A 23037-nucleotide genomic window follows, 5' to 3' on the forward strand; every position below is an offset into this window, starting at 1 on the left:
AGTCATTCAACAGCTATAAATATTTTATCATTCATAGGATGCCACAGATGAATTGGATGCCTTGCTTTTATCTCTAACTGAGAATCTAATGGACCACACAGCCCCACCTCAGGTAAATAGCTTTAAAACAGCAAGTTGGAAAGGAATTTCTGTTTTGAAAAATATTCCTGCTACATTCCAATTTTTGCCTTTTTAATCATTTAGTAAAACTGTGCATTTAAAAGGTCATATTTCAGTAACCACTTAGCCTTGCCTTTCTATTAAAATTTCACCAGTTTAAATTTATGTGTCACTGTATAGTGACCAAATGTTACTGTAAGCCTATTTGTAATCCAACACTCTATTAAGTAATGTAAGGAAGTATATGGGGATAAACATAAAGAATATGAAACAATAAGGACATAGAGCGTAAGAGTGGTTGGCATTGAAAGTATGGCTTGTTATTGAAGTATAGGAGACAGTGTGTGTTGGGTACTGTGACCAAATTATAATACAAATAAGAAACAATGCTTTCCCTCCAGAGACTTACTGTATAGTTGAAATGAAAGATGTACAAATTCAGTGTGTTATGAGTAATATGACAAGAATTGCTGTGGCAACTAGATGTCATTTTGAAGACTTGGAAGTACAGATGGTACTTTCTCTGGACCTGAATGTTTGCTTAGATCATTAGTTCTTAAACTTGGGTGTGTATCAGAATCACCTGGAGAGTGTATTAAAACACAGATTGCCAGGCTCCACCTTAAGAGTTTGTGATTTGGTTGGGGGGGGGGGGGGCTTGTTGGTAGTTAAGGCCTGAGAAGTTGCATTTCTAACATGTTCCTGGTAATGCAGATGTGGTCTGGGAACCACCTTTTGGTAACCAGTAGCTTAGATCAGTAAACAGAAACTTTACCAAAGGATAAGGATCATAAGTCTGGGAAAGTGAGCAGGCAGAAGACAAAAGGGATAGTGTCAGTGTTTAGCCATGATAATCCTTTATAAAGATAAAAGAAGTAACTTCAAAGATTAATGCAAGATGGCCTAAAGCTCAGAGGAGGACTTCCTGGGGCCTAACTCAGAACCTTATTCCATGTGCACTCTATTGTAAGTGGATATGGTGATGAAAATCATTGATTAAACAACTTTTTAATTTTTTTTATTTTTTAAAGATTTTATTTATTTGACAGAGATCACAAGTAGGCAGAGAGGCAGGTGGGGGAGGGGGGTTGGGGGGGCGGGAAGCAGGCTCCCTGCTGAGCAGAGAGCCGGATGTGGGACTCGATCCCAGGACTCTGGGATCATGACCTGAGCTGAGGGCAGAGGCTTTAAACCACTGAGCCACCCAGGTGCCCCTAAACAACTTTTTTATATCACTGATACGTTTTCCCTTTCCTGCAAATTTAGAATGCTGCTTTTGTTTTAAATCAAAATCTAGAATATCACATATTTTAGATTCTGCATATTGACTCTCCGTTCTGTTACACTTAACAGATTTCTCTGTTATTAGAAATATAACACTCTACTAATAACTTTAGCTTTTTTATTGATTTTGATACAGAGTAAGGCCTGCCAAGCATTATTATGTAGCTGTTTTTAAATATTTGCTTGTTAATTCTTTCAGAAGATTTTTAGAATAACTTTTTCTGGTCCCACCCCTCCAAAAATCCTTTGGATTTTTATTTGTAAATGCATTAAATGCATAAGTTTATTTGGGGAAAGAATTGATATATTTATAATAATTTGTGTTCTTAGCTAAGACTACAATATTTTTCTCATTCAAGACTTCTGTTTCTATTCTTAAACTTTGTCATTATAACCCCCCCAATATAAGTTCTATAACTTTATTATTCTCATTATTTCTAGGTCCTTCACAATTAGGAGCAATATGAGTGTTTCTATATGCATGAATGATAATTAGAGAATGACCTGTATATAAACAGATTTTTTTTCCTATGTACTTTCTTTGTGCTATTCATTTGGATTAGTCCCAATCCATTGTTCAGGATGCTACCAAGAAGGCTATGATTATTTGTAATGAACTGAAATGTCAAAATAAAATGTTAAACTGGGTGCTGGGTTTGGGGGGTGGGGGAAGTCCTATTAATATGGAACTGAAAGTAGTAGTAGCTTTCTTGGAGTAGAACATTTTTAAATTAAAGAGATTCTTAAAATTATAACAGTTTCTTAAGTGGTGAGTATGATGTCTGTGTTGTAGAAGAGGATCTTGGATTCAAAGTGCATGTCAGCTCAGGGGGAGCCATTAAGAACTGTCTCCCTCTACAGTGCATTCCGGAGAAGAAAACATTGTGAGCATGATTATGAAAACAAGTCTTCCCTAAAAGTAAACACATATATAAAATTTATTTTAGGTATCTTCGACATCCATGATCACACCACGGTGGATTGTACCAGTAAGTTAATGATATTTGCAGTTTTTATTTTGGTTACCCTTTCAGAGTAAGGCCTAAAGGATTACCAGAATCTTGTTTTTCCTTAAAAAATGTGGGTTCATTCCCAAAGTTCTGTTTACTGAACTTAATGACTTCAAACTAGTGATTTAGTGTTTCTGTTTGTAAATGCTTAATGCTGCTGATGAAAACAAAAATAAAAATCTAAGGTGGAGTATGTTAAAAAACAAACCAAAACAGCCCATGACCATCAAAATCCTCTTACTTATTACCATAATCATTAGGGAAGGCAGCTTGGAGCTGAACTGCTGATGCCCGAGCCGGTGTTTTCACCTCTGCTCAGGTGTGTCTGTCTCCCTCAGCAGAGCAGTGTCCTTTCCAATGGACTGGCAGGAAGTGGACCATCCTTGGCAGGGAAGGAGGGACATGGTAACAGAGAAGTGATCTCGCTGATTTCTCCCCCAGCACCATTCTTGGTGGATGCTGTGACCAGGTGAGGAAATTATTTCTCCATTGCAGTTCTTAGGCATCTGTTAGGAGGAAAAAATAATAAAATTAATATATTTATAGCAGTAATGTCAGTTGTTCTTTAACTGAACTTAATTGAAACTGGATAAATTTTTTCCCTATTTAGAATAGTGTTTTTTCTGTTCTCTTGTCTATAATAATTTTCTACAAAATCATGAGGTAATCCTTATATATTTTTATGAAGTCTTCATAAATGTCAACATATTAACAGGCTTATCTTTAAAAATTTATATTAAAATTCATTTATGTCTTTTCCTTTCATTTTTTACTATTATGTTGTTCATCTATAAGGTGAAGAGTTATAGATAAGAGTGAGGTCGGAGATTCCCAAGATGAGGGCTCTGAGACACCTTTTACCAATACCTGTTACAAGTTCATTTCAGCATATTGCTTGCCTCAAACAAAAGCTAGACTCAAAAAAACCTTTTGTCTGGCGTGTAGTTCTTCAACTCTTTGTTGTTAGAACCCAAACTGTATATATTTTGCAAAAGATGCACAGCTGCCTTCATTCTCACCTCAAACTTCCTGGTGATGTCTGTTTCTCACATCCTCCTGGTGTTGAGAGTGTAGGTCAGTTGAAGTAGATGCTTTCCTAATTAAAGAAGAAATGTCCTCATTAATTGGAAAAATTATTTGAGCTGATAAACTTGAGAGGAATTGATAGTTCCATTTTAAAGTTCTCTTATCTCCACAGTCTTCAAAGTAATATAATCACTCACTCAGCAAACACTTATTGAATGTCTGTTATGTACCAGGCATTGATGTTATCTGGTTTGGCAGCACTGAAGATAGCAGTGAACAAAACAGGCATGGGATTTGCTGTAGGGAACTCACATGTAGTTGTCAAATAGCACTGTGTACAGTTTTAATAGGTTATTTTTCTAACCATTTATATGCCTAGTAATTGCCACTGTAAAAATAGAGATTATGTGCAGAGAACCAGGTGATAATGCTTTGTAATTGAGTTTACACAACAAAATATGAGTTCTTAGGACTTTTAAATTAAAAATTACAGATGAAAGAAGAGATTATCGACAATCTTCCAGAACAAAATAGTCATAGAGGAATTAAAGAGATCAAAAAGGACAGGTAAAAGTAGTGCACCTGAAACTAATATAATGTTAAATGTCAACCATACTTAAAAAAAAAAAAAAAAGATAAATGAATCAGTGGAATAGAATAGGGTCTAGAAACAAACTCACCCATAAACAGTTACCTGATTTGTGAAAAAGGGATGGTGTGGTGCTGTGGGGAAAGGATGGCTTTTTAGTAAATCAGCCGGACAAATTAAATACCCATGTGGGAAAAGATGAATTTTGACCCAACCTCAGACCATACACAAAAATCCATTCTAGATGGATTGCAGATCTAAATGTGAAACATCAGCTAATAAAGCTTTTAGAAGAAAATATAAGCAAACATTCTGAAGATCAGGAAATATTTTTAAAACAGGTCAAAAGCTTAAATAATGGGGGCGCCTGGGTGGCTCAGTGGGTTGGGCCGCTGCCTTCGGCTCACGTCATGATCTCAGGGTCCTGGGATCGAGTCCCGCATCGGGCTCTGCTCAGCAGGAAGCCTGCTTCCCTCTCTGTCTCTCTGCCTGCCTCTCCGTCTACTTGTGATCTCTCTCTGTCAAATAAATAAATAAAATCTTTAAAAAAAAAAAAAAAAGCTTAAATAATGGGAAAAAAATCAATAACTTGGATTATATCAAGAACTTCTGTTCATTAAAAGAAATGATTTCAAGATCTCAAAAAGGGAAGCCAGAGAGAGAGAGAAAATACTTGCACTTCCTCCCTCCTCCCCATTGATCTCCATCTATCTTTCTTTGACAAAGAAAAGAATCTTTTATATGTCTAGAATATATAAATCTCTTATAAATCAATAAGAAAAAAACAGATAAATAGAAAAATTGCAAGACTTGAAAAGGCAATTCAGAAGGGGATATCCAGGTGGTCAATTAGCATACATGACAGTGTACAACTTGACTAGTCATTGAGGAATACAAATTCAAACCACCATGTAATGACCACTATCTATTACCAGAATTGCTGAAGTGAAAAAGACACCTAGTATCAAGTGTTGGTGAGGGTATGGGGCAACTGGAACTTTTTAAATTGGAATAACCATGTTGGAAATAGGTTTGGCAGTATCAACTAAAGCTGAACATACCCAGTGACTCAGTGATTCTATTATATACATACCCAGTAGAAATATAAATAAATGTCTATCAGAGGACATGTAGAAGAATGTTTATAGCAGCTGTATTCATAATAGCCCAAGCTGAAAACTTTCCAAAACCCCATTAATAGTCAACTACATAAATAGCAATATAGATAATTGTGTAAACATAATTATGTTTATTAGTTTGTTGTGTAGCAAATTGCCACATATTTAGCATCTTAAAACAACACACATTTATAATCTCATTTTCTTTGGGTATAAAGTCTAGACACAGCTTTGTAGAGTCCTCTGCAACTACTACAAGCCCATTAGTTAATGAGTTTCTCCTTATGTACAGTTTCCAAATGGCAGTCCAGTGCTTCACTTTTAAATATGAATAGGTGCTTTCCTCATAAGTGTGAAGAGAGCCAAAGATTTCCAGAAGTGTGAGGAAAACCTGAAACCAGTAAGCTGAAAAAGAAGCAGGGAGGACAGAAGGGAACATGAGCATCAGAAACTTCACAAATGATAGTTTCATGAGAGAGGAGATGCTGTATCCATGCAACACTAACAGGAAATGAAAAAGGAAGGAAACCGAATCCGTGGTGTTCTTAGAAATTATTAACCATGTTAAGAGTAAAAATCCAAAGAATGTGTGGAAGATAAGGTTGAGGAAATCTCCCAAAAAAGTAGAAGAATAAGATGAAAACTGGGACAGAAGAGAAAATTGGGAGGATTGGTCCAGGCAGCCCAGTATATATGAATCATCGAAGATCCAGAAAGAAGAACAGAGTAAATAAGATTGTCAGAGGAATTGAGATTTCTCACAAGTACTTTTGTTTAGTTTTGTTTAAGATTTTATTTATTTGAGAGACAGAGCATGAGCTGGGGGAGAGGGAAAAGCAGACTCCCCACTGAGCAGGGAGCCTAATATGGGCCTGATCCCAGGATCCTGACATCATGACCTGAGCCAAGGCAAACACTTAAACGACTGAGCTACCCAGGCACCGAAAAGTACTTGAGTTTTTAGATTGAGTGGGTCTGAGTACCCAGCACAAAGAATGAAAATAGACAACACCAAGGACCATCATGAAATTTCAGAATATCAGAGTTAAGAAAGGATATGTAAGTCTTCAGAGAGGGAGGTAAAAAAGATTACATGAAGGGATTGGTAATCAGAATGAACGCATACTTCTCTGAAAGCAGGAAGTTAATGGAGCAATGCCTTCAGAATTCTGGAGGAAAATTATTTTTTACCTAGATGTTTATGTCTAGACTATCAGGTAAGTGTGAGATTAGAATGAGTAGACCTGGAGTTTCTCTAAAATATATACTTCCCATGCGGTCTTACTCAGGCATTTACCTACTGGAGGATGTGTTTTATCAAAACAAGGTGATTATCCAAGGAGGAAGACACTGGACCCAGGAAACAGGTATAGGAACTGACCAGGAGGAAGGTAGAAGAAAGTTATGAGGCAGCAGCTGCCCCACCGGTCTAGGAACAATTCTGTACAGATTTGAAGAGGGGGTACAGAGTTCCAAGAAGGATATTGCCAAGAAAAAAACACAAACACGTGGCCTACTCCAGTTTTTGAAAAATTAAATGACACATCTGAATGTACTATGGTGAGATCCATGGTTCTAGCTGCAAGCTTAAGGACAAATTAGAAATAAGTACAGAAAATGGAACAAACAGTGAAAAAAGGAAGCAGTTCTTCAATCCAGGAAGAGCAAATTATATAAGAAAAAATATAATATGCTTATAGCAGTTGTGAAAATATTTGCATAATTACAACAAACACTGAATATTAACATCATGAAAATTGTTCATTTAACTGTGTTGAAAAGGTAGGAAGGAAGGATTAGGGAGCTGGTGAGTGGACTCTAAGAATGTTAAGTTTTTATAGTCCATGGCAGGAAGTCACTGTAGAAATAGGCCACCTGGACTTTTGCTAGTTGTACATCAGAATCACCTGGAGGGCTTGTTAAAACACAGCTTAGGGGCTCCTGGGTGGTGCAGTTGGTTGAGGATCCAACCCTTGGTTTCAGCTCAGGTTGTGATCTCAGAATTAGGAGCTTGAGCCCAGCGTTGGGCTCCACACTCATCACTCAGTGGCTGAGTCTTCTTGAGATTCTTTCTCCCTCTCCCTCTCCCTCTGCCTCTCTCACTCACGCACATACACTGTGCGTGCGCTTTCTAAAATAAATCTTTAAAACAAACACAGCTTACTGGGTCCCATCCTCAGAGCCTACTATTCAGTTTGTCTGGGGTGGTGCCTAAGAATTTGCATTTATAACAAATCCCAGAGACAACAATTGAAGAAGCAGAGATACAGAAAAGTGAAAGAAAATGCCAGAAAAGAAAAACAAAAAACTGTTGAAAGTATTTGTCTCTATGTAGTAGAAATGGAGAGGGCTGTTACACATGACTGCTGTTTCAACTATCAAGCTTGTTCGTAGTTTTGACATGTTAAATTCTGTCCTTTGTACTACATATTTTGATATTAAGTTTTAATGAAACCAAGATAGATGATGTTCCATCCTTGCCTCAGTTCATGCTCTTCAGCTATGGCAGAGACTCTTGGGTGCTCATGCAAAGCCCACATCCTTTTATTTTTCACATAACTCTGACAAAGCAGATTAACTTGGTGGGAACTCAGCCACAGCCATCTGGGACTATCTGTGTAAAGCACAGAACAGTGTTCCCACTGACCTTGGTATATCTTGAGCAGATTTGCTGTCATGCTCACCACAGTACTGTTCTTGCCATTCATAATAATAACCCTGACTCATTAAGAAATGATTAAGTGTTTGGTATGTTTTATTCAAGGCAGTAGGGGAAATTGATACCTTCTAGATTTCATTTCAAGATGAAATAAGTACCATTTATCTAGAAAATTCCCTTCTGTAAATATCTCATTGCTAAATTAGGTGTTGCATAGTCATTTAGGTCTGTAATTTACTCTCAACGTGCTCCTCTTAGCACTGGTGAAGAAATGCACATTGCTCCCACCCCAGTGGTTTCACTGAATAATAATCTCTTCTTTCTTCCTTTTAGCTCTCTTCCAACGTTGGCGGAAGAAACAGTCTTGAAGCAGAAGTGTTTACTGACAACTGAGCTCTGAGGGACGGGCTCCTTCTCACCTGTAACTGGAATATTCAGCGCTCTGCAGCTGTCCGTCCTTGAATCCATTTCTCTTGGAATGTTCAAATTCAGGAGCTTGTCCTTACTTGTGAGTAAAAAAGCTCACCCAGATTTGACTTCAACTCAATGAAAAACATTTTCCGTCCAGCTGGAAGGGTTTAATTACACTACATATTTGCCCGAATGAGGGTATCTGGTCTTTACTTTCTATAATTGTATTTAAGTTGTATATTCTGAAACAAGGGAATTCTTTTTCCCTGTTGTTTCTTCGAACTCTTGGCTCCATCTAGTGGTTATAATTGTTCATAACCCCTCCGTAACTAGGCTATCTCTGGTAGTCAGTAATAGCCTTTTGAATGTTATTTCTCTCTCTAGTATCAGGTTGAGTATCCTTGATGTGAATGCCTGTTAGCGAAGTTCCCCTAATCCATGCAGTACTGGAAATCAGGAGTTTAGGAAATTAATGAGGACACCTTGTAGGTAGTTTGAGGCCTAAGTGTTTATAATTACTACAGTACTAAGAGAAGTTTAGAATACAGAAGGTTTTCAGGTGTCTCCTATACTTTTGGCTTCTTACTGGCTATCTTAATACTCCTAAGTTTACGTTAAGGTAAGCTAAACCTTGAGAAGAATACAGAGAAATCAATTGTGCATATTTTGCATCCTGGTTTTTGTTTTTTGTTTTTTGTTTTTTGTTTTAAAGCCTTGCTTCCCCACAGGAAGCCCTCACATGCACCACACACATACTCTCTAACTTTTCAGCTGGATGAAGACAACAGTCACTTCTCCACACTGGCACTGATTTGAATATAGGCTTCATTTCCTTTTAATATGAGCTGAATCAATTTAGAACTCCTAAACTAATCTAAACAAAACAAAACCAAAATACCAAGACAGAAATAGGCAATTGGGAGTTGAGGGGGTTTTGTTTCTTGAGCACCTATGTCTAAAACTGTACTTAGCATACTGTAAGAACTGGTATCTCACCTTATATTAGGAATTTTGTGTTAATTTTAAAAGGTCTCTAATTCCTAATCACTTCTGGTATAAAAAGAATCTGTATGTAAAAGTAGCACATGTGCATATAGAAAATGAAAAAGAGTATAAAAATAACCTCTTGCAATCCTGACTTCCAGAAGAACACTTATTTTAGCTTTAAAAATTCAGAATGCAGGAGGTAAACTGCAGTTGCTGTTGGAAATGAAGATGAGGTAGAAACCATATTGGTATCATTGTTGTTAATCCCTGTGATCAAGGACTGGTATCAAACTATACCTCCTCGATGTTTAGTTTTCTGCCCTGTATTATGTATATAACTGGGTGTTAATTTATGTTGCTCAGCACAAGAGAACATGCAGTTGTGTGATTTTTAAAACTCCATGGTTTGGACTGTCCTGTGTTCCCTGTAGCATAGTCTTGTGCTAGGCAAACACACACTAGTGTCTGACTGGAAAGCTCAGGAATTTTAATCTTGTGCTGTTTCCCAGGGAGCTATAGAGTTTGGAAACCACTTTTGCACAGAACAACTTTGCTGAAGGAAAGAAAGCTGGCACTTCTTGCTGGCTGCTTCCCCTTAGCCATTGTGCTGAGCTTGTGAATTTCATTGGTGGAACTCTTGCCAATTCCTAATTGTAAAACAAATTTTCTCGCAGCTGTAAGTGATACCTAGAACCAAGGACTTGACCAGGGGCCTGACCCAAAACACGCGGGACTAGACATCTAAATTTCCAGGGTGCTGGCAATTCTAGATGTACTGGAAGGTTAAAGATGTACATCTAACCACAGAGCAGCTAAGGTATTACTAACTTGGAAGGCCTAAACTTCCCGTCCAGTTTAGGAGGTAGCACCATCCTTATTTTAAACTTTTTACAATTTAAGAATAAGTTGCTGAATATATTCTATAACCTTTGTGTCTTTGGGTACCTATATTCTTGCCAGTTGGCATATTGAAAAGGACTTTCTTAAAATTTACTTTAATCTCAGGCTAAAAGGAGGAAATTTTGTCTTTTGTCCTGACACAAACTGGTGAACATGGAAATTAATATTTTAATGATGAATTAACCCTGGCAGTTTAGATACCTGTCACGTATAACTTCCCTGTCATGACTGCTGCTGGTGCCTTCCCCAGAGCTGCTGTCACACTGATCTTGTTCTTGCTCATCTGAGAGTGGAGGTGAGAGAATGGCAAGGCTCAGGATATCTGGTGAATGTGTCTGAGAGGGATGGGAAAAGTCTGTCCCTGTGATGAGAGAGAAGTTGATATATGTGCGTCAGTAAAGAATGTGAGCAGAGTGAGATTTGAGATAATAGTGCATAAGAAGGCAGGTCGGTTACATCGAAGTGGGAGGAGGGACAGCTCTGGTGGCATGACCCGCTGTTGACCTTCAGGGCATAGTCCTCCCCTATGAAGATTAAAACCCGCCTGCACATCCGAGAATCATATGATTAAAGTTCTGATCCTCAGATGAGATGAAAGAACCTTACTGGCTATTGAAAACGACAGCTAGTTGGACAGGAAGTTTTTCTCTAGAATGAGGTTCCCATGCACCTTAGTAAGTGTAGCTAAAAAGAAATATTGGCAACATTTAATTAAGTAAGAAGTAATGAGAACTCATTTGAAAAGAGAGCAAGAACAATAGTTGATTTGAGGGCTCCAGCTAGAAAGCTGTTAGCATTCTTCCGTTTGAAGGTAGTTTGGAGGTGATTTATAGCTGAGATAACAGACCCAGGTTGGCAACAAATAACAGAAGGCTTTTAGCCACAGGCTCAGCTGCTCTGTGGTTACTTTCTTCCCAGATTTTCCAGTACCAGATTTGACTGTGGTAACTCATTAGGATCAGTGATGATGGAACTTGTGACTGGGAGCAGATTTGAGGCTGGTGCTGAGAGAGTGGCAGGGCTTCTTTTGTTGTCTTGCCAGGCCTCGTGGGTCTGTGGGGCTTGCAAGGACTGGGTTGGTGCTGCTGCCCCTGTGTCACGGCTCCCCATGCGCTCTGCCCCAGGAACACTTAGTACAGTGCCATGTGGTCGGCATCTGCTACAGGCCTTGGGGGCATGGAAAGGAGAGGAACCTCAAATCAGGCCGTTTGATAGCCTCGGTAGGGGAAGGAAGAATTGGCAGGAATGTTTAAAATTAGAATGATAGGTTTCAGCTTTTTGCCCTTGACTCTTCTTTTGAACTTGTGAAATGATAAATGAGATCCTACTTCTTACCGTTGTTGGTAGTATCACCTTCGTATACTCTGGAGGGGCTCATTGTTCTTCCATGCCTGCCCTTTGAGAAACACTGCGGAACAAAGGAATAACTAGGTTCCTTTGGTCTTGATAAATTTAGACATACCATTAACAGCTTTCCTAAAATGTTTATATTGTTTTAAGAAAAACTGTTTAAAAATATTTCTTACAGCCTACTGTTTATCTTCACCTTTATCTGTTTTTGCAACAATCACAGAGGCACTGTGGGCGTCAAGGGTGAGAGCCCTGGGTTGTTGCTTGCATCTTGACTGCTTGTTCTCTTATGCTTCCCAATGCTGGCTAAAACCAGCACCCCTGTCTTCCTTGCAAAACTCCAGAATGAAAGCTCAGGGGTCACTTCAGAGACTCTGTTAGAGCAGAGTTATTTGGCATCACTTACACTGAGAAAAATCTTCCATCTTTTTCCGTAAGTAAGGGTCTTGAGAAGCAAAGCTCTTGTCTTCTCACTTAGAGCAGGGATGAGCAAAGTTTTTCTGTGAAGAGCAGAGACAGTTAGTACTTCATGGCTCAGCTACACTGCCGAAGCACACGAATGGACAGACAATAGTACGCGCATGGGCTGGCTGTGCTCCACTCAGGGTGCATTTACAAAGACAGGTGCCAGCTCCCAAGTCCACACTTGGTGTAGTGGCAGCGTGGCTCCCTGGGAGGCAGGTGAGTACTCACATAGGTTCTGCAACAGCAGTTGTCACGTGGAGGCACCTGACATTTCTAGACGTTGCCATCCTCATTTGCACACGGACAAGGTGCAGTCCTGGGTCTCCCAGCTCTGAGAGTCTTTGGGAGGCCTCACCAATTTCTAATCAGTCTTGCCCTCAGCCTTTCAGTTGCTTTGAAGCCTGGAATCTTCTGCAGACTGAAGAATGTACATTTCTTTATTATTTGTCCCTGTTTCCTCTCAAAAATGTAAACACCCTGATTTTTCAATGATCAGAAGAAAGTTGGAACCTTTTCCTATCTATCAGCCTTCAGTGAGATGAGGAAGTTTATTTGGATTATAGAAATTTGTCCTGAGCCGAACTCTGTGTGCTGTGTTAGCATATTGGTAGAGCTGTAATTATTTCTAGTTCTAAGATAGGATACGTGAGTCTCTTCATCATGCTGCTTGAGACAATAATTCAGTCACTTCCCAGAATTTCTTTTTATCAGGGAGGTGTTTTAGTACAGACCCCTTGCTCTTCATATTTTTGTGAGTATATTTTCTTTTCTGGATATGATAGTTGAAAGGACCTCACTAACTATTTTGTTTACTTTTCATATGTGTGAAGCTTTGCAGTAGCTTTTAAATAGTAATTTATTTTTATATCAAGTGCACTATTCTTCATTGTGTTCCACAGTTTTATATGACTTATATTAGAAGCACTGCACTGAACTGATTGTCTGTATACTGACATGAGAACTGTAGATGCAACCACAAATAAAGCTTTTGTGAAACATTTATGTTCTTATGAACTGTCTTCAGTTTCTTGGAAGTGTAATACCTGCACTTTTGTTAGGTCAGAGCTGCTATTAATAAGAACACAAGAGACCAAATGGAAGCCATGATCAGAAGCAGCACCAGTTTTCAGTGTCCGTTTTGGTATGTGTGGTACAAATTTGGGAGTAGAGTCATTTTCAAAGTTTAAAAAACCTCATTGGTCATTCCCAGCGTATCCTAGAAGGCACAGTGGTTGTTCCCAGGAGCAGCGTGGCACAGCGGAAACACAGCTCTACTACTCAGTACCAGGAGACCTTGAATAAATTGCTTAACAAACCTGCACTTCAGTTTGTCTGGGACGGGATGGTATATTGTCTGTGGTGCAGTGTCTGGTAGAGAGTAGTAGCTATCCTCCGTCATACCATCCCTGTGAAGAACATTGCTTCTGGACAGAGTCATACACAGCACAGGAGGTCAGCAAGGTTTCTGAGAACAGCCTCTTTCCTGTTCCCCTCCCCCTCCCACCTGGAAAACAGATGGCAATGGGCCTTGAAAACCAAAGAGCTTTTCTTCAGCTCTAATGCATGTACAGGGTGAGGCAGGAACCTGGGCTCTGTCAGCTATGCTGGAAGTTCTCCTCAAAGAGATTTAGCATTAAGCAACCAGAGCACTCTAACTTGAGCACAGTGACTCACTGGAAAGATATGGGAGCTCTCTGAACAGAGAGGATGGGTGAAGGGTGAACTTTTTCCTCTGGCACCAGCAGGAATGGTCTGGCTGCTCCCTGCTGCTCACACTGACTGTTGTTTTGAGTTGGAGAGGGCAGGACACCTGAGAAGGCTGTGGGTTCCCAAAGGGAGGGGAATGGTGAATGGGCTACCAAGACAATCACAGATTTCGGAGAAGATACTGTATATCACAGTTGTTAAAATCTGAAGAAAAAGAACAGAAAATCCAGGAAAGTGGACTATAGTTGGGTAATTGCTCTTTAAGCCTTGGGAGATAGGGCTTGTACTTTTTTTTTTTTTTTTTTTGGAAAGATTTCACTTATTTGAGAAAGAAAGCACAAGCAGGGGGAAGCCACAGAGGGAAAGGGAGAAGCACGCTCCCTGCCGAGCAAGGAGCTGGATGCAGAACTCAATCCCAGGACCCTGGGGTCACAGCCTGAGCCGAAGACAGACGCCTAACCGACTAGGCCACCCAGGTACCCCAGGGCTTGCACTTTAAAAAAAAAAAAAAATATGTTGGGGCACCTGGTTGACTCAGATGGTTAATTAAGCACCTTCCTTCAGTTCAGGTCATGATCTCAAGGTGCTGGGATCGAGCCCCATGTCAGGCTCCCAGCTCAGCGGGGAGTCTGCTTCTCCTTCTCCGCCTGCTTGTACTCTCTCTGTCTCTCTCTCAAATGAATAAATAAAATCTTATAAAAAAATGTATGTTGATACTCCACAAACATTTATTTTAATGTTATTTCTGTTCTTAAAATATTAAATATTAAAAAAATGAACCTAAGAAAGGGCTTTTTGTGGTCAGCACCAAGAAGAGGCAGGAGGGGCAAAAAGGGAGCTCATGTCAGTAAGGCCCAAGAAAATTTGCTCATTGTTGGTTTGAGAGCAGTGTGGTGGGCTTAGGGTGATTTGTCCCAGTAGACATTCAGGCCCACTGTGCGTTGGTTCCAAGATTCATTCCCAGAGGAGAGATCCAGAGGGGTGCAGAGGGGCTTTCTCTCCACAGCAGAGTTGCCTGTACCCACGTGGGTCCTGGCGGCCACTCCCTAGCCCTCCGTAATTCACCCTTCATAATTCACCCTTCATACCTCCAAGAACATCATGCAAAGATCAGAGCTAGTTCATGCTCTCAAGCTGGGAAATTAGGATGCTAGGGTGGGAACTAGAATTTTAAGATGACCTGGTCCCAGGTCCTCAGTTCCTAGATCACAAAAGAGGTCCAGAAAGGGAAAGGAACTGGCCCTAGTCATACGGCGGAGGGTAGGAATTCACCCCTTTCCTCTCTCACTTATTTTCCTCAGCACTGCTAGTCTTGGCTCCCTAGGTCACAGTTGCCACAGAGCATAGTCTTACTTTTCCTGCAGCACCCTTGAGGTCCTTCCTACCTGGGTCTAGAATTTCCATGGGAGAAGCTTACCCACTTCAAATCTCTGTGGCTCTAAGCAAAGCCTCCTCAGAAGGAAACCACAACATGGAGCTCTGGTCAGTCCTTAACAACTACCATTCTACTCTTCCTGAGTTAGCCTTTTTTAGATTCTACTATTAAGTGGTAGAATTCAGTATGTGTCTTCCCTGTCTGACTTATGTCACTTAGCATAATGCCCTCAAGTTCCATCCATGTTGTCACAAATGGCAGGCTTTCTCTCTCTCTCTAGTGACTAATAATAGTCCACTGTATATATGACACATTTTCTTTAACCATTCATCCATTTGGGAACATGCAGGTTTTTCCATTTCTTGGCTATTGTGAATAATGCCTCTGGTTCTTAATCAGTTTATGTTAGGGACACTCTTACACATCTGGACACGTGGGTAGTTTTGCATACAATTCCGCATGCTCTGAGATCCCTTAGGGATCCTCAGGTTGGGAGTTGGGTTAATGATGGGACTCTCTGGCCAGGGGAGGTATTAGGAGTGGAGGGGGTTCTCCTGGGCAACCGCTGGCCCCTCTCACCACTGTCGGCAGCACTGGCCAGCAGCACAAGCTCAACACGTGCTTGTGTAACCAGGGCCTAGAGGCTCACAACGTTCTCAACCTAGAGTAGTCAAGAGCACAGAACTTTAGGCCAACTGTTGAATTATAAGCATGTAAGTATAAATACTTATATAAGTGTAAGTATAAAATATATAAGTATATATAAGCATATAAATATAAGAATAAAATATACCTTCCCAGAGTCCTGTCCATCAGCCTGTCTTCCTTGGGCTTGTATGTGGGCGTGAGACCGTGCCTACCTCACAGTGTGGTGAAGGTGGTTAAGGTTCTGTGAGTTAATACCAGAACCCCTCTGTGTGCTGAAACCCCCCGAGTCACTATCTCCAAGCCAGATCCTTGCCTGCGCCTCCTCCTGCCTCCATATGGGTATTACACAAGCACCTGAGGCTCAGCATATCATAAGCCAGACTTACAGTGTTCTACTGAAGCCCGCCCCCCCCAGCCCCCACACATGCCCCAACGGCTGCTGCTCAGTGATCCTGGTCACAATGAGTTTTTTCTTTGATTTGATTCCTTTCTCTCCCCTCCCATGTCCTGTCAGTCCTTAAGTCCTTGTGGGTCTGTCTTAAGTGCATCCTCATTTTTGCAGCTGCACCCCTTGACCAAGTCAGCATCTGGCTTGAGCTCAGGCAATCGCCATTGTCAGGTGGGTATATCTTCCAACTGTAGGCAGAAATGAAGTCCTGGTCCTCTGCATTGAAACTGCCGTGGCTTCCCATCGAATGGAACACAAAATCCAAACTCCTTCAATGGCCTCCATGGCATGGTCTTCGGCTGTGCTGCTTCCACTCCTTTGGGTGACCCGCATTTGCTCTCCCAACTGGTCCTGCCCTCCTCCTGCTGGGAACTTGGTGGCCCCAGGCTCTGTGCCTTGAGGCTTCTTGTTTAAGGTTCAACAGTTTATTACTTCCTACTGTTGTCCCCCTGTTAACTCCACTATCAGCCCCTCTCCACGTCAGTGCCTTTGTGAGTTACTTGTTAACTGCCTTCCTAATAGTATAAGCTCATCCCTTGCTGCATTTGGGGCACCTAGCATGCTTCCTGGTGTACAGTTGCTGCTGAAATATTTGTTGAATGAAGGGAACTGGAGGGAGATGGCTGAGACCCCAAGACCATGCAGGATCTCACCTCAGTGGTGTAGACACTCCTGCCACAGATGCAAGGTAAATTTCAAACCATGTCTGACCAGATCATGGGAAGAATTAAGGACATGAGTAGTCCCACTGACCACCTGGAGAAAAACATTGTGGACCTCACAGCACAGGCTGGGGTGGAAGAACTGGAAGGTAAAAACAGGACGCCCACCATACTAAAGAGCTGAAGGTTGCTAATGTAACTGAAATCTGGAACACCGTTTTCACAAGCCAAGAGAAGACAAAATGGCTTTTTGAAGCGACTACTACGTGTAGACAGGTTTTCTGTTACAAAGCATGAGTTCTTCTTATCACATATTATATAATTAGTTTATAGAGCGATTCCCTCCACCCCACCCAGTTCTTGAACATGGTCACTTCACATCTTGGACCTTGGTCAGTTGTGCTGTTAAATATTAAACACCAGAACTTTTGTGGTTCCTACATAAAAGTATCAAGTTTTTTAAAAGATTTTATTTATTTATTTATTTGACAGAGAGAGAGAGAGATCACAAGTAGGCAGAGAGGCAGGCAGAGAGGAGGAAGCAGGCTCCCTGCTGAGCAGAGAGCTCGATGCAGGGCTCGATCCCAGGACCCTGAGATCATGACCTGAGTGGAAGGTGGAGGCTTAACCCACTGAGCCACCCAGGTGCCCCAAAGTATCAAATTTTTAGTGTAAACATGTATTTGTTGAATGTACGCTGAACTGATTAAGCACCCACTGCGTTCCACAGACCCCATCATGTCCTTAATTTAGGTTTTCCCTTTTACTCCTTACCGCAACTTCTGTGGTCTCCCAAAGAACCAGGAAGTCTGGCTGCCGGTGGGTGTTGGACCAGGAGTTGAAACAGGTCTGTGTGACCAGAAGGCCTGAAACCAGGTTCTCTCCTTCAGTTCACAGCCTTCCGAGTGCTGTCGTCACTAAGAAACCAATGACTGAGTATCCTGTTAGCGATGTCTGGATGTGTGTGTGTGTGTGTTTTGGGGGTGTTGGTAAGCAGTGTGTCTGGGCCATAGATGGTACAGTTGTCACAATCAAGATACGAACCCAGGTCTGCCATGGCCTATCTCAGGCAGAACCAGAACACAGGCCCAAATCCTTAACCAAGACCTGGTTCATTTGAGCTAGCCTTGGAACCGTCTGTTGGCTCCTTTCCCAATCAGAGTGCTGAGGGCTTATGCCTTGAGCCCTTTCACCTCTGCCTTGACACTTCTGGTCATCCAGGAGCTGCCCGCAGTCTAACTGGCCCTCCACACAGGTTCCATCCCTGGAACAGGGTGGAGGACCCTACTCCGTGAAATTCACTCAAAGCTAACCCATTTGCAGCTCAGCATCAATGTGAATGCATGTGGGTTTGCAGTATTCTCTGACTTCTTCTGAGCGGGGCTGGGTTGAGTGAGGTGGGTGGGGGTGCCTACTCTCAGGATCACAGAAGTGCCCACCCAGCACTTGCACAAACTGGCAAGGAAGTCTCTCCTTACATTTTACATCTTGTACACCTCACTCATTTCTCCCCAGCTCGGCCCTGCTTCTGAGGACTAGATGCTGGGCTTTGGATCTTAAGAAGCATCTGAGGATGGGCTTGGGTTATGAGCTCCAAAGGCAGCCCCTTTCAGCACTGCCATGCCAGTCTCTGAATCTGACTGCAGAGCCTGGAAGTTGCGGTGAGTATACTGACCGGCACAGAGCCCCTCTCAACAGTCACAGCAGCTGTTGCTCAGAGCAGAGCAGAAGCCTAGAGATGCTTAGAATGCAGTCAGAACAGGCTGGCTCTTGTGAGCCGCGGCCACAACCAGAGAAATCCCCGCAACCACTGGGCCGTGATGTCCTCAGTGACCACAGGGGGGCGCTGCAGCAACGCAATCAAGAAATAGAACTTTGGCAGCCCTAACTGGTTCCCCTGGTCGTTCCCAGCCTCTTGCGCAAGCCCAAAGGTAATGCAGTCTATATATCCCTACACAACAGAGTTTAGATTTGCCAGCTTTTGAGCCTCACATAAATAGAATCATACTGGATGTGTTCCGACCTTCTCCAACTGTGTTCATCAATTCATCCCACAATTATGGATGGAGAATGTACTATGTGCCAGGCTCTCTATTAGGTGTTCAGGACATATCAGTGAGCATCCTCCCCAACAGTCCCGTCTGCACAGAGATTCCACACCACCAGTGCCCTCCCAAGTGGTTCCCGAGGCCATGCTGACCTGATGAGGCTGACAGTCCTGCCCTCACATATTCTGGAACCGCCTTCTTGGTTCTGCTCAGAATTTTGGAGCTCCCTTCTCCATTGCCCCCAGATAAAGATAACACAAGAAAAGACAGTTACAGTCCAATATCCCTTATAAATATAGATACAAAAATCTTCATCAAAATATTAACTGAACCCAACAGCATATTAAAGGATTATACACCATAACCAGGTGAGTTTTATCTCAGGGGTGCAAGGGGGTTCAGCCCCCCAAAATCAATGTAATACAGAACATTAATAAAATGAAAGAAAAAACCACGATCATCTCCATCAACATGGAAAAGCATTTGACAAAATCTAAGATCCTTTCATGATAAAAACACTCAGGAAACTAGAAGTTCAGAGAATTGTCCCAACATGTTAAAGGCCGTATAGGAAATAACCACAGCTCACACCATACTGAATGGTAAAGCACTGAACAATTTCCTTCAGAGATCAGGAACAAGGTAAGGATGCCCTGTTTCACTACTGCTATCCAACACATGCTGAAAGTCCTAGCCCAAGAAATTAGAGAAGAAAAAGAAACAAAAGCCATCAAATTGAATTGGAAGAAGTAAAACCATCTCTATTTGCAAAGGACATAATCTCATATAGAAAATCCCAAACTAGCCACAAAAAAGCTGCTAGAGCTAATAAGTGAATTCCTCAAAGTTGCAGGGTACAGGCTCAACACACAAAAATGTACTGTGGTTCTGTACACTTGAAAAAGCAACCCCCCAGAAAGATACTAACAAGACAATTCCATTTACAATAGCATTTAAAAAATTAAGTAACTGGGAATAAATTTAACCAAGAAGAATAAAAATTGGGACGCCTGGGTGGCTCAGTTGGTTAAGCAGCTGCCTTCGGCTCAGGTCATGATCCCAGCGTCCTGGGATCGAGTCCCACATCGGGCTCCTTGCTCCTCAGGGAGCCTGCTTCTCCCTCTGCCTGCCATTCTGTCTGCCTGTGCTTGCTCTCTCTCCCTCTCTCTCTCTGACAAATAAATAAATAAAATCTTTAAAAAAAAAAAAAAAGAAGAAGAATAAAAATTTCTACACTGAAAACAACAACGAAACAATTGTTGAATGATAAAGAAGACCTAAATAAGTGGAACAAGATAGGTTGACAGGTAGGGAGACAATATTGTTAAAATGTCAAAACCACCCCCAAAAGATCTACAAATTCAGTACAATCCCTAAGATCCTAGCATGCGTTCTTGCAGACATGGAAAAGCCTATCCTCAAATTCATGAGGAATTTCAGACTTCCTTGAGTAGCCAAAGCAGTCTTGAAAAAGAAGGACAGAGTCATTTAACTGATTTTGAAACTTACTACAGAGTGGCAATAATCAAATAGTGTGGTACTGGCCTAAGGGTAGACATGTAGACCAATCAAATAGAACTGAGAGTCCAGAAATAAACCCATATGTCTATGACCAATTTTTAATATTTTATTTACTTATTTCTTGGACAGAGAGTACAAGCAGGGGGAGCAACAGAGGGAGAGGGAGAAGCAGGCTCCCCCACTGAGCAGGGAGCCCGACTCTGGCCTCTGTCCCAGGTCCCTAGGATCCTGACTGGAGCTGAAGGCAGATGCTTAACCAACAGCCACCCAGGTGCCCTGACCAACTGATATTTGATGAGGATGCAAGACCATTCAGTAGGGAAGGGACAGTCTCTTAAATGATGCTGGGACAACTGAATTTCGACTTGTAAAAGAATGATGTTGGATCTCTACCTCATGATGTACACAAAAACTAACTCAAGTGTATCAATGACCTAAATATAAGAACTAAACTCTACAACTTCTAAAAGAAAACTTAGGTATATATTTTTCATGACCTTGGATTTTGCAATGGAGTTTTAGATATGATTCCAAAAGCCTGAGCACCAAAAGGAAAATGGATAAATTAAACTTCATCAAAATTAAGAACATTTGTGCATCAAAGAATATTAAACAAAAAGTGGAAAGATAACCCAGAGAATGGGCAAAAACATTGCAAATCACATACCTAATAAGGAATTAATACCCAGAATGTATAAAGAACTAAAATTCAGCAATAACAGGGTGAGCAACCCAATTAGAAACTGGGCAAAGGACTTGAATAGACATTTCTCCAAAGAAAATATACATATGTCCAATAAGAATAGGAAGAGTTGCTCAATATAGCTGTCATTAGGGAAGCAACCAAAACCACAGTAAGATACCATCTACTGGGACGGCTATCATAAAAAAAATAAATGCATTGATAAGGATGTGAAGAAGTTGGAAGCCTTGCACATTGTTTGTGGGAATGTACAATGGCACAAATATTGTGGGAAATAGTCTGGCAATGCCTCAAAAAGCTAAAGAGAGTTATCTTATGATCCAGCCATTTTCCTTCTAGGTATACACTCAAAAAAATTGAAAATGACTTAAAGAGATCCTGTGTGTTGCTGTTTGTTGCAGCATTATTCACAATGGCTAAAAGGTGGACACAGCCTAAATGTCCATGAGGATACATGGATAGACAAATGTGGTCTACCCATACGATGGACTATTACTCAGCCACAAAAAAGAAGTGAAATTCTGATGGAAGTTATAACATGGATGAACCTTGGAAATCATGCTAAATGAAATAAGCCAGACACAAAAGGATACATATTCTGTGATTCCACAGGATACCTGAACTATCTAGAATTGGTAAATTCATAGAGAAAAGAAGTAGAATCAAGGTTCTGGAGGAGTAGTGGAGAGAAGAGAATGGGGAATTGTTGCTTGATGACTGTAGAATTTGTGTTTGGGATGATGAAAAGGTTTTGGAAATGGATAGAATTGATGGTTGCACTACCGTGTAAAAGTAAGGAATGCTACTGAAGTGAATACTTAAAAATGGTAAAACTGGCAAATTTTTGTTCTATGTATTTTACTACAATAGAAAGGAAAGAAGGAAGGGAGGGAGGGAGGGAGGAAGGAAGGAAAGAAGGAAGGAAGGGAGGGAGGAAGGAGAAAGAAATAAAGAGGGCGCCTGGGTGGCTCAGTGGGTTAAGCATCTGCCTTCAGCTCAGGTCATGATCCCAGGGTGCTGGAATTGAGTCCCACAGGGAGCCTGTGTCTCCCTCTGCGCCTCCCTCACCCCACTCATGCTCACTCTCACTCTCTCTCTCACAAAAATAAATTTAAAAATCTTTTTTAAAAAATGGGTATGTTGCCCAATTCAGGCCAGTAATGTGGAAGGAGAAACCTGCTGGAGGGGTTCTGGAGAAGGTCTGGGGGCAAGCCAACAGATAAAATGCTCTCTTTCATTTCTCCGGTTCTGCTATTGGCCATCTTGCTAACCAGGCTGAAGGGTGAAGCCACTAGGAAAGCACTGACAGATTGGAAAGACGTAGGTCCTGGATGATGTCATTAAGCAACTGAACCGATGGGCCATGGAGTCAATCCTCTCTTGGGATTCATAGTTATGTAGGATAATAACTTTCTTCTTGTTAGAAAAGGAAACACCAACACCCAAGGCAATAAATAGCTAAAAAATGCCAACTCTTTACTAAAGCTTAAAATAGGGAATTTTGGGGGGTGCCTGGGTGGTGCTGTAGGCTAAGCATCTGACCCTTGCTTTCAGCTCAGGTGAAGATCTCAGGGTGGTGGGATCGAACCCCATGTCGGGTTCCATGCTCATAGAGGAGTCTTCTTGAGAGCCTTTCTCCCTCTACCCCTCCCCACCCCTCTCTCTCTCAAATAAATAAATCTTGATTATTTTTTTAAAGATTTTATTTATTTATTTGACAGAGCACAGCCAGTGGGAAAAACAGGCAGAGGGAGAAGCAGGCTTCCTGCTGAGCAGGGAGCCTGACCCGGGACACAATCCTAGGATCCTGGGATCATGACCTGAGCCGAAGGCAGACGCTTAACCGACTGAGCTATCCAAGCACCCCAATAAAGAAAAAATTTTTTTTAAAAATAGGGAATTTCCCAAAAGACCTGAAAGAAGAGAGATGGAGATATTCAGTTAAGTTGGAGTGACCGCTTAGCTCTACCTAAGATTAAGAAAATGGAAGATAACACATCACCTTT

The 23037-nt window shown here is 41.4% G+C and overlaps 1 protein-coding gene across 3 annotated transcripts in view; it reads left to right on the forward strand.

Moving 5' to 3' along the window:
• LOC111157755 (erythrocyte membrane protein band 4.1 like 5) overlaps positions 1-12910 on the forward strand; it is a 145576-nt gene extending 132666 nt beyond the window's left edge. Inside the window, exons 22-25 of one of the 3 annotated variants that reach the window (XM_022519415.1) lie at positions 38-112; positions 2352-2393; positions 2753-2883; positions 8140-12910. In XM_022519415.1, coding sequence (XP_022375123.1) covers positions 38-112; positions 2352-2393; positions 2753-2883; positions 8140-8206 — 315 coding nt within the window. In that variant the 3' untranslated portion in view covers positions 8207-12910. The remainder of the gene's footprint in view (positions 1-37; positions 113-2351; positions 2394-2752; positions 2884-8139) is intronic. The other 2 variants (XM_022519499.1, XM_022519582.1) reach the window with 2 other exon arrangements.
• Positions 12911-23037: the final 10127 nt, after the last annotated feature.

The sequence above is a fragment of the Enhydra lutris genome, unplaced genomic scaffold (assembly GCF_002288905.1).
Source record: "Enhydra lutris kenyoni isolate GAN:26980312 unplaced genomic scaffold, ASM228890v2 scaffoldscaffold1, whole genome shotgun sequence".
NCBI lineage: Eukaryota > Metazoa > Chordata > Mammalia > Carnivora > Mustelidae > Enhydra > Enhydra lutris.